Here is a 13,571-nt window from a genome sequence, read left to right on the forward strand (position 1 = left end):
AGAACATATTCCCATGTAACCCACCTGTTTTTTTGGTACTTACAGTGTGTCTTCAGTAGAAGAGAATATTTTGGTATTACCTGCCAGAGAAGTAGTTCCTAAATACCATCTCTCAACAGTTCTCTTCATTTTTTATTTTTATTTTTTTTTGTAATGCAAATTCTTCAAGTTCTTCAGGTTACTGACCCAACAGAGAGATGCCCAGGCTACATTCACTTTGTTCAGAACAATCCTGGGCTTTGCCTGAAGAAGGTCTTTTCTCACAGAAGTAAATTGCATGGAGAGAGTGTGTTCTTGTTGCACTAAACTTGGCACTGGTACTCTTTTTAAGTTAGGGCGATGCTGCCCTCCATCTTTTTCCAGTTCTTTTTAGTTGTCATCCTTTAGTGGTTGCTAACGTGGGAATGTGTGGAGAATGTCAGAGATAAAAGTAGAGTTAACTAATAACGACTTCTTCAGGAGCTGCCTTTGTGCAGTCACTCAGCCCACCAATCTGCCCATTTTTCTTGATCTCTTTTCGTGTTTCAGAATAATGTTGTCTAGGGAAAAAGGGTTGAAGATTGTAGCTGTGAATTTTTATATAGTTGAAGAAGATGAGATCATCCTTAATCAAATATGCTCCTTCATCTCTTTGATGGGTAGTGCTTTCTAAATGCAATCCTCCAACCTGACTTTCGACATGCTAGATCCTGCCATTAAGAATATACAGAGACAACTCCTAGGAAATGCCAGTTGCCAAAAAAGGCTTCTGACAGTAAAATACCCAAGATGGGAAGAAGGAATAGGTGTGAAACCACACCAGTGGCCCACATAGTCAGTTTTTATCTTAAAAATTGATCGTGCAGGTTGTGGATCTCACTGCACTTAAGCGTCAGCTTTAAGCACTTGAGTAATCTTGGTGGTTTCATCACTTCATGCTGCTGCTTTCAGAAAGTGCCGTCTGCTACAGGCTGCGGAGGAGCAGGTGGTGCTCCCGGCACAGCGGGGATTCATGCAGCCGTGGATTTGCCAGAGAAGGATAGTAGTTTTATATTCTGAAGTATAAGGCATTTATTTCTTATGAAAATACATTCTAACTAACACATAATCTTGGTCTCTGTTTTCTCTCTCAAGACAGTGAGTTCTATGAACTTGATTTTAAAAAGTTCCTCAAAGTAATTGGTTTTAAAGTAATCAACTTTTGGTTTCACTCACCATCTTTATGGTTTTCTATTATGAGGAAAACTGGGTATTCTTATTTGCCCTCTGTATTGCTCGTTACTTTAACTTTCTAGTGTTTTCTGTCTAAAGCAGTCTCAGTCTTTTTTGGCATACATGAAAAAACCTGAAGTATTAGAAAGAGCTAGTTGCAGACCTTGTGTAAATCTGTAGAAAAAACTCATTAGTCCTTACTTTCAAAGAGATTGATCGAAATGTATTCCCTTTCCCTTAATGCTCTCTCATATATATGCATATTTAATATAATTATTACTTATGAATCGATTATTTATATTTATAAATATAACACCACCCCCCCTTACATTCATAAGAATGTCATTCCTAGTATAAAGAAGGGCTGAACTGGAACACAGTTCAGTGATACAAAACTAATCCCAAGTAGCATTTGTCTGCAGACTAAATGTAGCTGAAGTTCAGTGTTTGTTAGAGTGAATAAAAACAATCAAAAGGTATGTAAACAAACTCAGAGTGACTTTTCAAAGTGCTCAGTGAGGAAGACTCGTTACTGTTCTATTTCACCACTTACCTGTTCTGGAAGAAGAAGAAGAATTACTGTATATCCTGCTTTGCCTCAGATTCCGTGTTTCTAGCAGTACTAGAATAAATGCCTGCTTTCTGTGCTGTTTGGTAATGATTATGCAGGATCCTTGACTAAATCCTGAGAAATAATGTAAAGTTATACGCTTAATTTTCTACGTTATTTCTTCCATGGTATAGATTGTTGTAATTCTGTGGAAAACTGTATTTCCCCATTTTTTTGCAGGTTGCATAAATTCAGACTTTAGCAGGTGGTTTCTGGTTTACTGAGTTCAGTTCACCTTTGGTCACCTTGTCCTGCCCAGAAGCAGGATTAAGCCCCAAGGTTCTAACTGTTGTGGTCTGTGTGAAGCAGAGCCGTGTTTGCTCTGAAGCCTGATGGACAGATGTAGATTGTCCATATTTCCTTCTACTTTATTGTCTCTTTTTTCAAGAGGGAGTCTTCTAATTTACATCTAGTATTAATGTGATTTGTACAGGTCAAAGATTTATATATTTATTTCTTGGGGAAAGAGGAAGGGCGACGCTCTGCTCACCTTCAGTGGAAGATTTAACTTGATTTCTACTTCATACAGGCTTAGCTCTCTAGTTTAAAAATTCCTCTTTTTTTTTGTGTTTGGAAATGACAGAAAATTAAAGCCTATAGTCTGAATTTTCCTATGAACACTGACTTTGGTAACATGCTGTAAATACATCCTAATTAAAGCTTTATGCACCAGGTAAAAAGCAGAGGGGAGCACAGTGCTTTTGGCTGCTCTGCTTTTTCCTAATAAATACAGCTGTCACAGTAAAGGAAAAATTAGGCCTTCATAAACTTCTCTTTTTTTATTTAGTCACAGTTAAACTAGATTTTGTAAGATTGGAGTTGTTGCCATAAATGCTGCTCCTTGAAATAGCTGTCTATAAGCTGTTTTCACTTTCTAGCATCAGATAAAGACACCTAAGTTTTGACAAGCTGAAGGCTAGAAACCTTTGCAGGAGATAGGAAGCCTACCACCACATCATTTCGTAAAGCGGAGGGAGGGTGAAGAAGGGGAAAAGACAGAGTAGTTTTTCATTCTGCTGTTAAGCTTAAGGGCACAGATGCTATTCTTCTGATGTCTGCTCTGCTGAAATGAAAAACTCACTGACAATAGTAATTTCTTTGACCTACCTACCTACACCAAGTAAAGAGAAGCAGCCTGCTTTTTGTCTTCAAATGTCATGCACATGTACAGTATGTGTCCACTGTTTTACAGAAAATAACCTGCTCCTTCATGAGGCTTGAAATGTTGGACTGGTTTAGTCCTGTATGTGAAAATTTTGGTGTCATGCTTTTGCATTTGAAAAGCCGTCATGCCAATAAAATATATTAAACACCTTTTTTCTTTTTCTAAATTTCCTTATGGTCTTCCCTGGTGGCATTCAGTTATCTGCCCAGTCCTGGTTTCTTTCTCACCTGGTTGTGTGTCAAAGGTGCTGTAAAGTAACCAGCACTGCCTGGCAGCTAGCCTTTGGTTAGTCAGTTATCCATCTAATTATTTCTGTAGTTTGCCAAGCTAAGGTTCAACATAAAAAATTATGGTGCAGTTTATTTTGTTGCAGTCTTGCTGTAGTCAGCTAGACATTTAACTTGACCTGTTATAATGGGCAAATTTTATTTAGAATGACAATTTGAACCTTGATCCCAGGTTTTAGCTGGACTTGTTTGGATGCTCCATCATTTTAGGTGGTTAAAAAGTGGCGTTAATCAGCTTCCAAAGATGAGAGACAAAACTGCCAATGCCCAAGGACGCTAAGGGGTTGTAATTGTTTACTTTCTTGCCCATCAGTAGACTCCTGTCCAAAGAAATTACTTTGTTTCAGAATCATAAAAAAACAAAAGCAAACTCAATAAACTCCCATACCGTTGTGCCTTTCCTTAAGGAAACACTACATCTGCTGGCAGGACACCTCAAGTAGCACAATTTATTCATAGCTCTTAATTTTCTGTATCCATATGCATGAAGCACCTTGAAAGCAAAAGGCAAACCCCCTCATGTTTTATTGTAGCCCTAAGACAGCAAATACTTAAGCATGCACAAGTGTTAGTATGACCACTTTAATGTTAAAATGAAATATGTATATGCCTCCTTATTTCTGTAGTTGGTACCAAAGGGCTTATGTATATATCCTTGTAATTCACACCTCACTTAAATCACACAGAGAAACAATAACGTTATAGAAAAATAAATTCTTCAGTAACTGTTCACCAAGTTCTTCAGCTCCATATGAACTGCCAGTAAACAGTCATCATGTGCTTGTGTCAGATTGTTTGGTCTTAGAGAAAAACAGATAAAGATAGCAGGATAGATGTGTGGGGCAATTTGCTTTTAAGACCGAAATCTGAATGTTCTTACCCTTCCTATTTCTTTTTTTAGCATTATGCATTACATGTAAATATAAATGTAAGTTTCTTTTTAAAGAAAATTTTCCTTGATTAAGAACAGCTGTCTAGCAAGCTAAGGGTTATATTTTTTTCAAAAAAAAGTTGTTTTTACTTGGTATCCAAAACATCCAAATCAGTTTTTCTCCTGTAACATAAGGATTCAGTGAGAGATTTAATCTGAAGTGCATTTTCCCAAGCTGAATGATAAACCTTATTGAAACAAGGCACAATGTAATTCATGGAATTCCAGTGCCAGGCATGAAAAGAGCTTGGTATGGCTGTATTCTGTGAGCCAGTGAGCTAGATTTTCTTTGAATTGTAAATATATGTTCCCAAAAGAATGTTTTATTCCTTTAAGTAGGTTAGCAGCAAGGTAGTAACTGTAATGCATTTATTCCATTTAGAGAGATTCATTTCATTCTTCACAGAAAGTTTAAAATGTTTGAACCCATTCAAGATAAAATTCTATTTTTTGATAGAGAGAAAATATTTTTAGCGATATGTAGTACTCTTAAAATCATAAAGACAATGATCATGTAAGATGCCAAATAATTGCAGCCCTTGCTTGTCTTGAATATTAAAACAGGGTAACCGGAGAAATGAGATGCTGTAGGCAATCCTGTAGCTAGGGATTATCTGCATTACCTCACTCCGGCTGTCCTCAGTGGCAGAATGAGTCAGAGCATTGCATACCATCAGATGTGATGAAATGAGATGCAACTCTTCTTTAAAAAAACCACCCAAACAGTAATATAAATGCGGTTTGTCAGAATTTAGTGTCCTGGTTTTTGGTGTTCATTGAAGTTGCCTGCTAACCTATGCATGCATGCATATGCATCCATGGTGTAACGTGCCTCAAGGGAGTGCAGTTTTCGGAGAAGTATTCTGTTCCTATTGCTCGTAATATTTGTATATCAAATTTAGCTGAATAACACAGCTCATGCATCTCTCCTGTAGGGTGGTATTCTTTAGACAAAGGAAAGCAAGCATCTCAAGTCCCTTGTTTCATTTTATTCTGCTCCTTCCTGGCACTGGAGACTCCAGACATAACAGTGATATCTTTCTGAGCAGGGCTGCTGCCACTGCTGTGGAGGGCAGTAAGAGAACGAGGGAAATAACAAATGTACCTGCAACAGATGCACTGGGTTTTTACAAGCTTGTATGTTAGAGCTTGCGTTCGCTGAAAATAGGTGAGTTTCTGCCTGAGTTCACGTGAAGACCGGAGTTTTCAGATGACTATCACTGCCGTTGCTTGCTAGGATTTTCTCTTAAGTGAAGCACCTGCCTGTTACTGAGGTGAAACCAAAGCTTTGGAAGGGCTACAGCCAGTGTGGCAGCTTTATGACCAGCGCTGAATTTTGGAGGGTTTTGATGTGATATCTGTAAATGATAACGTACTTTGTTTTCTCCTCTAGCCCCGGTCGCTCCCCAATTTCCTTTGACAGTGAAATAATAATGATGAATCATGTGTACAAAGAAAGGTTTCCAAAGGTAAAGAATCACTTTTTAAATAATGCATTCAATGAACTTGTGACCAAGCTCAGAATTAATTTGTAGTGCTCATTGTAAGAACTGGGCTCCTTCTCCATCTCATTTCCAAGCAGTGCAGTTTGCTGAGAGTTTGAAGCTGCCTTCTCTGCTCCATATGTTAATTCTGTAGTAGAGGAAATAGATTGTATAGAGAGATTCAGATGGAAGAGTGTGAAAAGCTTTGTGTATTTGTGTATACATTTCATATTTACTAAATTTCTCATGTCTGTTATTGGCACGACAGATGCTCACAAAAGTGAGGAGAAGGGCCGTGTTTTGGCTCTCCAGGTATCTTGAACTAATCCATGTCTGTCTTTAAATTCTGAATCAAATCAAGGCTGGAAGAGGGATGTTTTGCTTATTTTCATATATACTTAAAAAAGCTATTGTAAAGAGTAGTTTCAAAATAAGTTAAATAACATTTTCTCAGTATTCCCTGTATAACTGCATTAAATGTGCTTCATACTGATCCAAACGTCTTTGGTTTTGGTAGGCTTTCCATTTACATATTTGAAATGCAAAGTTTTCTTTTAAAGTAGTTCCAAATTATACTGGAGGTTTTGGCAAAAACCAAGTTTGACACTGGGCCTTTTGGTACCAGAGAAAGAACAAAGATAGGTTTGGATTTCTAGAAAAGTCAATCTGAATTCAGTTACACTGAAACGTGCTGAAATGATCTGCAGTGAAAATAAGTGTTTCTTTATTAAAAGCTGAATATTGAAATCTGTGGAATCAAGCTTTGAAAGTTAACACTGAAGTGAGCGTAGAAGATTGTGTATCCCAGAGCTGTTGATACGGCCATTCCTTTCTGTTCTACCAATAGCAAAAATAGATGTTACTCTAGAGACAGGGTGTCAGGGCTTACAGTGATAGAAACGTCTGTGCTTGGGGCAGTGATTTTCAGCTTCCGTGGTCTTGCCTAAAAGTTCTGAAAACTGCCTCGTATCTTACATCCTTACTCTGGAGACCCAGGGAGGCATACAGCCTCAGGACCAAGATATTTTTATGGTCATTTGCATTTTCAGAAACTGTGTTCTGATTAATTTTTGTTGTTTGTTCATGTGAACATAACTTTTGCCTATGGTATGCCATTTTTATTCTCAGCAAAATGCGATTGTATTTTGGAATATTTTTTAAGCCTCGTGCATTTTGGAGTTGCAAAAATGTTACTTTAGCACCTTACTTGTTTATGTTTTAAGTTCTGGGATAATAAAATTTAAGAGTAATTTCTCTTTATTTTGTACTCTTAGGCCACGGCACAGATGGAAGAACGGCTGGCTGAGTTTATTGCCTCTAATGCTCCAGAAAACGTGCTGCAATTAGCAGATGGGGTCCTAAGTTTCATTCATCATCAAGTTATTGAACTGGCCAGAGATTGCCTAGATAAATCACGTGAAGGTCTTATTACTTCTCGGTACTTTTATGAGCTACAGGAAAACTTGGAGAAACTTCTCCAGGATGTAAGTGCTCTCTGCAAAGTAGAATATATTCTTTTGTTTGAAACTCTGAACAATAAAGCCAGAGCTTTGATTTTCAGAGCGACAATGTGGGTTCCAGGGGAAGGGCAGTGGGTGGGGGTGCCGAGATCTGAGTTGTTTGTCTGATGTTGATCTACCGCAGGTGGATTTGAGCAAATCACTTCACCTGTGTACTTTGTTTGTACAAAAGTTAAATATGCATATGAGTAAGTCAAAGGCAGCCTTTACCATTTATGAAAATTGGGTTCATCCAGATGAGGGAAATTACTGAACTTTTCTTTCATGTACTTCAAGACTCTGAATGACTTATTAATTACAATAGTGCCTTGAAGGAGTGAAAACAGCATAGTTTGTAGTGTTGCTATAAATTTTTCATAAAAGATTTTCTTGAGCTGAGCTTAATCCAGTTGTGGGGTTTTTAGTACTTCAGTGTGTTTTGTGGTGTTCAAAGCATATGAAAATACACAAGGGGGCACAATTTTAATGCATGCTTAGTATACTTCAGCTGCTCATTAAAAATTGCTCTTTTCCTTTAAGATGAAAATAATATTAAATTAAAAGCATCTCTTAGAATTTATGCTATAGCTGTTATGAGGAGTCAGTACTATTACCAGCTGCTGGGTCCGGACGTTTGTTTGGGAACGTCTTCCTAATCCTTCACTTTGATTTAAGAAGCTAGCAAGCTGAAAATACAGGATTTATGAAGATCTCAATCTCCAATTATAAGTGTCACAGAGACACCTAGAAACAGAACACCTGAAACAACTTATTATCTTTGGTGATTTTTAATCTATTTAGTGTTTGTATGTCTATTATTACTATTATTATTATTATTATTAGTTTGTATGTCACTGGTCAGTTTGCCAACCCACTGGCGTGGATTGCACTAGTTTGTGCCCCTCTGCCACTCTTTCCAGACATTAGAAAATGACAAATGAATAAAAATACTCTATTAATATACAATTATTGTATTAAAAAGCTTTGTGAAAACTGCAGAATCTTCCCTTGTATCAGCTAAAATCTTTGGCTACCCCATTTCTTTGACTGTGGCTGTAATTTCCCTGGTATTTATTATGCATGAAAGAAAAATGACTCGTGTTTGGTTTTGTGGTGTTCTGCCTGGATAGGGAATATGATTTTGACAGATCAAGAGAGGCAGGGAATATCTTTTGAGGGCCTATATGATTGTCTGCCTATGGGATATCAGTAACCACTGTGGATGCATTTAATAGTAAAAAATGCGTTTCCAGGTGAAAGTGGTGTTCTTTGAATACCATGCAAGAGTTTGATTATCGATGCTGCCATCCGGGGCTGGAGAAACTGCATCTAGTCAAAGAAATTGTTCAGTATTCCTAGTCTTTAGAAGAGAGGAATATCTTTCTGAAGTTTGAAGGTGGCAGTGTAGCCTCCCTGGGCGGGATGAGCATCACCCAGCCGTCAGTGCCGGGGGGAGTGGGGCTGGCAGAGGCACAGGTGCCCACCCTGGGGCTGGCCCTCAGCAGCAGGGGTGCAGGGATTCCTGCAGCCAGGGGAGCACCTGTTAGATGCTCCACTGTGTATCTCCAGAGGCTGGAAGCAGGGCATTTGCATGTCAGCTATGATGTAAGGGGTCAGGCCTCTTTGGGAGATGGTTTTGAAGTTGGAAAGATTTTTCTAAAAGTGAGTGTGTGTGCTCGGCAAAGTAACTTACATTTCAAGGGGCTCAAGGGGGCTACAGTGCGTTTTACTGCTACTGGTAGCAGATGCTTTGGGCTTGCAATCTGCCAGCCCCCAGACCTTCCTCCTGTGTGTGTGGACAATGATTTCTCATACCATAAGGAATTTAGAGAGCAATACTTTGGGTCTGGTCACTTCCAGTCTGCACTTTCAGGCCTGTCTTCTGGCCTGAAGGGGTTAATCAGCATCTCAGAGAAGTCGTGGGTCAGATAAACCTGCTTTTTCCTTTCCTCTCCCCCCCCTCGGAACAAATCATCAAAACACACTTCTTAAATGTCCTTTTCCACTTGATCCTACATGCATTATACTGCTGCTCCTAAGCACAGGGAAAGATGACATTGAACTGTTATTCGAGAAGATGCAGTGGTCATCTCTGGGCTTGTTAAGGAATTGACATTCAGGGCTTGCTTTGACCTCTTCCTCCTTAGCATCTTCTGCAGCGCAGGGGTGAGAGAAGGGTCAGCTCTGAAGTTTGATTTACTTTAGGCAGTAAGGTGGGCTAGAGACGATTAACATGAAAGCTTAGAGAAACAAGGGAGGCAGAACAGGCTGGGACCGAAGAGGACAAAGAAATTAAAGGCAGCGGAGGAATGCCAAAGACTTCATTCCACATCTTTCTCATTTGTTTTTTCTGTCCTATCATACTTCCTTGGCTTTTCTTTTAATATTTAAAAGCTGCTTGTTTTCCCCTGCTTGCCAGTCTGTGCTTTGCCCTTCCGACTGCATTTTAGAAAGAAATAATTGGAATATTTCAGTCTAAACATACAGAAATCGGTGATATTTTTTTTTGGAGGACTCTCCTGAAACACAAGGTGGAGACAAGTTTAGATTATTCCAAATTTCGGAGCAGGTCTTTACCTTTGCTTGGCTTGTAAGGTATCACACAGAGTTACACACAGTATAAATAATACCAACTGGAAGGTCATCAAAAAAGCTCTTCCATTTGGGCAGTTGTATGCTATGGTGTGTTTTTATAACATAAGGAAAGATTGGGAAGATGATTTATTGGTGAATAAGGAGCTCAGCAGCTGGCAGGACTACCCACAGATTTTCCAACAGTTTTACTGTGAAAGAATGGATTATTTTGATTTTTTTTAAAGATGTTGATTCTGACATGTGGTAACCAACTAAACTCGCACAGTATTTCAAACCATAGAAAGGAGACTCGATTTAATATGTTGCAGCTTGTATCTACTTTATACTGTAAAAATACAGCTGTAAAACAGAGTAATTGGGTATTTAAATAATGAGCTGTTTAAATAGACCAAACCAGAAAGCTTTTAAAAGTTTTTTAGATCCTGGCTTTTCTAATAAAATGCCAACAAATCTTGTTAGTTACGGCAAATGAGATCTTTTCCCTTGTTTGGAGCGTGAAATATTGTCTTTTAGCCAGAAAAACCTATTGCTTATTGCGTCATTGAAATTATCCTGAAGTAAAAATGAATTTAAGAGATTTTCTGTATTTTGGAAAACATGAACTTGAATGTTACACTTACAAAGTAAGAATATTGAAAAATAAGATAAAGCACTTATGAAAAAGAGTATTTGACATTCTAGTGGAAGTTGTCCCTGCCCATGGCAAGAGGGTTGGAACTAGGTGATCTTTAAAGGTCCTTTCCAGCCCAAATCATTCTGTGATTCTCTGACATTCAGTTCTTTAGCTGTTACCATGGGGTGGGCTCAGGGGATAGGGTAGGACCTCAGGTCACTGGGAGAAAAGGGTTAGTCAGTTTTTACTTGGCTGAATTGACAAGGTAAAACCAGCCAAAAGAAGTGTAATGGCTTTTGCATGGGTGTAGCCAGTTGGCGAGGAAGGTGAAGGATTACAGGTGTTCCTGTGCATGGAACAAAAGAAACAGAGGAGGGTGTTCGTGTTACACTGCGGTGACTGATGCTGCACATTGGCAAATGGATATTCTGATCGGGATTGCTTTCTTAATATGAGCCTGAGCGTAAATTTATTGGTTCTTGGCACTGCAGGTCTATTGTTTTGGTTTCCATCAGTATATTAGCTCAATTACAGCATTGTGACTTGCATATCCCAGTTATTGGTCCTGCCGAACCCCAGGGGAGGACAGTGATTTTAATTTCATGCCCCAGTAACTACAGTTAGTGACGGATGGGTCTTTCAGATAAGGGAATCGGTTTGTAAATTACCCGTTGCTACCTCCTGTACACGTGTCACTGGCAATGTGTGTAGGAATGGCATCAGCCTCTACCCACAACCCCTACAGCTTCTCCCTCCTCCCCTTGGGAGGCGGAGGGGGGGAAACCCTGAGATGCCACCAGCAACCTTCAGACCACCCTGCCGTCATTGGGAACTGCGGATTAGATGGCACGCCTTGTACCACGGCACATGGAAGCAGCAGGCAGCGCCTGGCTATATAACCCCCTGGTTCCCAGAGACTGTCCTCGGGACAGATTCTAAACAAGACATCTGTAGGGATGTCCGGGCTGTCCTGCATGAGAAGGAAACAAGAAGAGGCAGTTTTATTGAGGATCTTGGAAGAGCAGCGCTGTGCAGAGATGATGGCTGAGTGGCTGTTACAAGTTGTGTTTGATTTTTGTAATCCTCTTTTCTTCCTTTTTCTTTTCTGTGTCCTTTGGCAGTCATGGTCTAGCTTTTTCTTTTCAAAACAGACGCCTGATTAAATTAGTTGCGTTTTTAAATGATTTTGCCTAAGTTGTCATAGATAAGAAAAGGAGAAAGCAAAAGGACTTGATTTAAAAAAAATAGTTTGCTTTAACAGTATAAATGGATGCAAAATGATGAATTACATGTATTATATTGTATTTTTTACATAATATAACTTATGTAGGAGGGAAAAGGACTTTCCAATTGCATGGCTCATGTATCAAATAATACAAAGTTGTTGATGTTTTATTTATTCATTTCAACACAGCTAGCCCCTGGTGATCAGGAATGGCTTTTCAAATATGAAAGCATTCGTTTTTTTTCTAGAATTCATATTTTAACTTACAAGTTTGCATAATGCATTAGGGGACACAGAGTGAATACTAATCATGTTAATTTTGATTATTTTCTGGTTTATAATTAGAAAATACCTTATAGTTAGAAAGAAGAAAATCACAACTTATGTCAGTGCTTCCAAAAATCTTTTTAAGGGTCTGTAGCCGGGAAGTATCTTTGATACTGCTTTTAGATGATGAACTAGCAGGTGCATTGTTTTCTTCAAGGTTAAAATTCAAGCCCTAGCTTATCAGTGCTGAAGTAGACGATCAACATTTCTTATTCTGACCTGTATCAAAATGAGAAGTAATGAACATTCTAATATTTTTTTTTTGGTTTGGTAACAAAATATCAGGGATATATTGTTTAAAATGCTGCCTGTATGTTTCTAGCTTTGAATGTCTGCTTCCCTGTGTTTTGATTGTTCTTTTAGGTGATCACCAGTGTGATTTGACTTCTCACCCATATATGTCGTCGTCTTAGCTGGTGATAATGAACAATGCTAAATGAACATCGTAGTTTATTGTTGTTTGCATCCTTGTTGATAAAACAGCAGTCCTATAAGCAACTGGCTCATGGACAGCATAAGCTCATTGCTTAAGTTCTGGACTCTTTATTTGTGGCTATGCTAACGCCTCATTTTTAGACCTTGGGGAAAAAAATAGGTATACTTTGTTTCAGAGTTTCTACATGTCATTGGAGCCATCTTTTTATCACCGTGCAATGAAATACTATTTTATTTGTGCTTCAGGACTCATAATGTAACCATTGTGTGCTTGAGCAAGAGTGACTGGTGTGTGGGTGTGTATTCAAATTTGTCTTTGGGTCGGTTTGGTGAGGTTTTTTTAATATTATTGCTTTAGTGTGTTTATTGTTATAAAAATGCCGCCGCACACATACACATACCTTGAAACTAAGCCTTGAATTTATACTGAAATCTGGTAAAGGGAGTGGACAAGAAGAAAAAGAAATTCTGTGAATTAGGTTTCTGTATGCTCTTTGCTTTGCTTGTCTGCTTGGTCCTACATGGCATACAATACAATGCTGTAGTTGTTCAGCAGGATTTATAAAATTAAATAAAGATAAACTAAAGTTTAGTCTTTTTTGATGATGAACAGAAGTAGTTCTAATTCTAGCTGAAAGTCTAGAAATATGTGTGGCTGTTAGTAGTTACCGAGACATCAGTATCATGTGGAAGGTAAAACTGAAAAGATCAGTAATCCTTTTTTCATTTTTAAAATAAAATAAAAACACATCATGTCTAATATAACTGAGAGGTGATATAATGCAAATAGAGACTCTGAAATATCTCTTGCATGATAAAAGGAGTCAGTTGTAATGGAAAAGCTCTATGTAACTTGGCATCCTTGAATGAGCTGAGATCATTGCCTGCCCTGACGCAGTCACGCCTTTGCTGCCGAGTTATGGTTACTGAGCTGGTGATTGCTCTGCATTCAGCATCTGACATGTAAAAATGAAGAGGTCACTGCTAGGACCATAATGTGATGTTCTCCTCTCCACAGGCCCACGAGCGATCCGAGAGCTCCGAGGTTGCCTTCGTTACCCAGCTTGTGAAGAAGCTGATGATTATCATAGCACGACCAGCTCGGCTGCTTGAATGCCTGGTAGGTTTGGTCTTTGGGAGAGTGTGTGTGTGATCTAAAGAGTCTGGAGTGTGTTTGAGGAGATAAGGAACACAAAGCCTTCAAGAGAA

General features: G+C 38.7%; 1 protein-coding gene across 10 annotated transcripts in view; it reads left to right on the forward strand.

Moving 5' to 3' along the window:
- MAST2 (microtubule associated serine/threonine kinase 2) overlaps nucleotides 1–13,571 on the forward strand; it is a 194,491-nt gene that overhangs the window by 145,361 nt on the left and 35,559 nt on the right. For all 10 annotated transcript variants that reach the window (XM_040610484.1, XM_040610488.1, XM_040610485.1 and 7 more), the window contains 3 exons: nucleotides 5,578–5,653; nucleotides 6,943–7,152; nucleotides 13,381–13,482. In XM_040610484.1, coding sequence (XP_040466418.1) covers nucleotides 5,578–5,653; nucleotides 6,943–7,152; nucleotides 13,381–13,482 — 388 coding nt within the window. The remainder of the gene's footprint in view (nucleotides 1–5,577; nucleotides 5,654–6,942; nucleotides 7,153–13,380; nucleotides 13,483–13,571) is intronic.

This window comes from Falco naumanni, chromosome 11 (genome assembly GCF_017639655.2).
Source record: "Falco naumanni isolate bFalNau1 chromosome 11, bFalNau1.pat, whole genome shotgun sequence".
NCBI classification, from domain to species: domain Eukaryota; kingdom Metazoa; phylum Chordata; class Aves; order Falconiformes; family Falconidae; genus Falco; species Falco naumanni.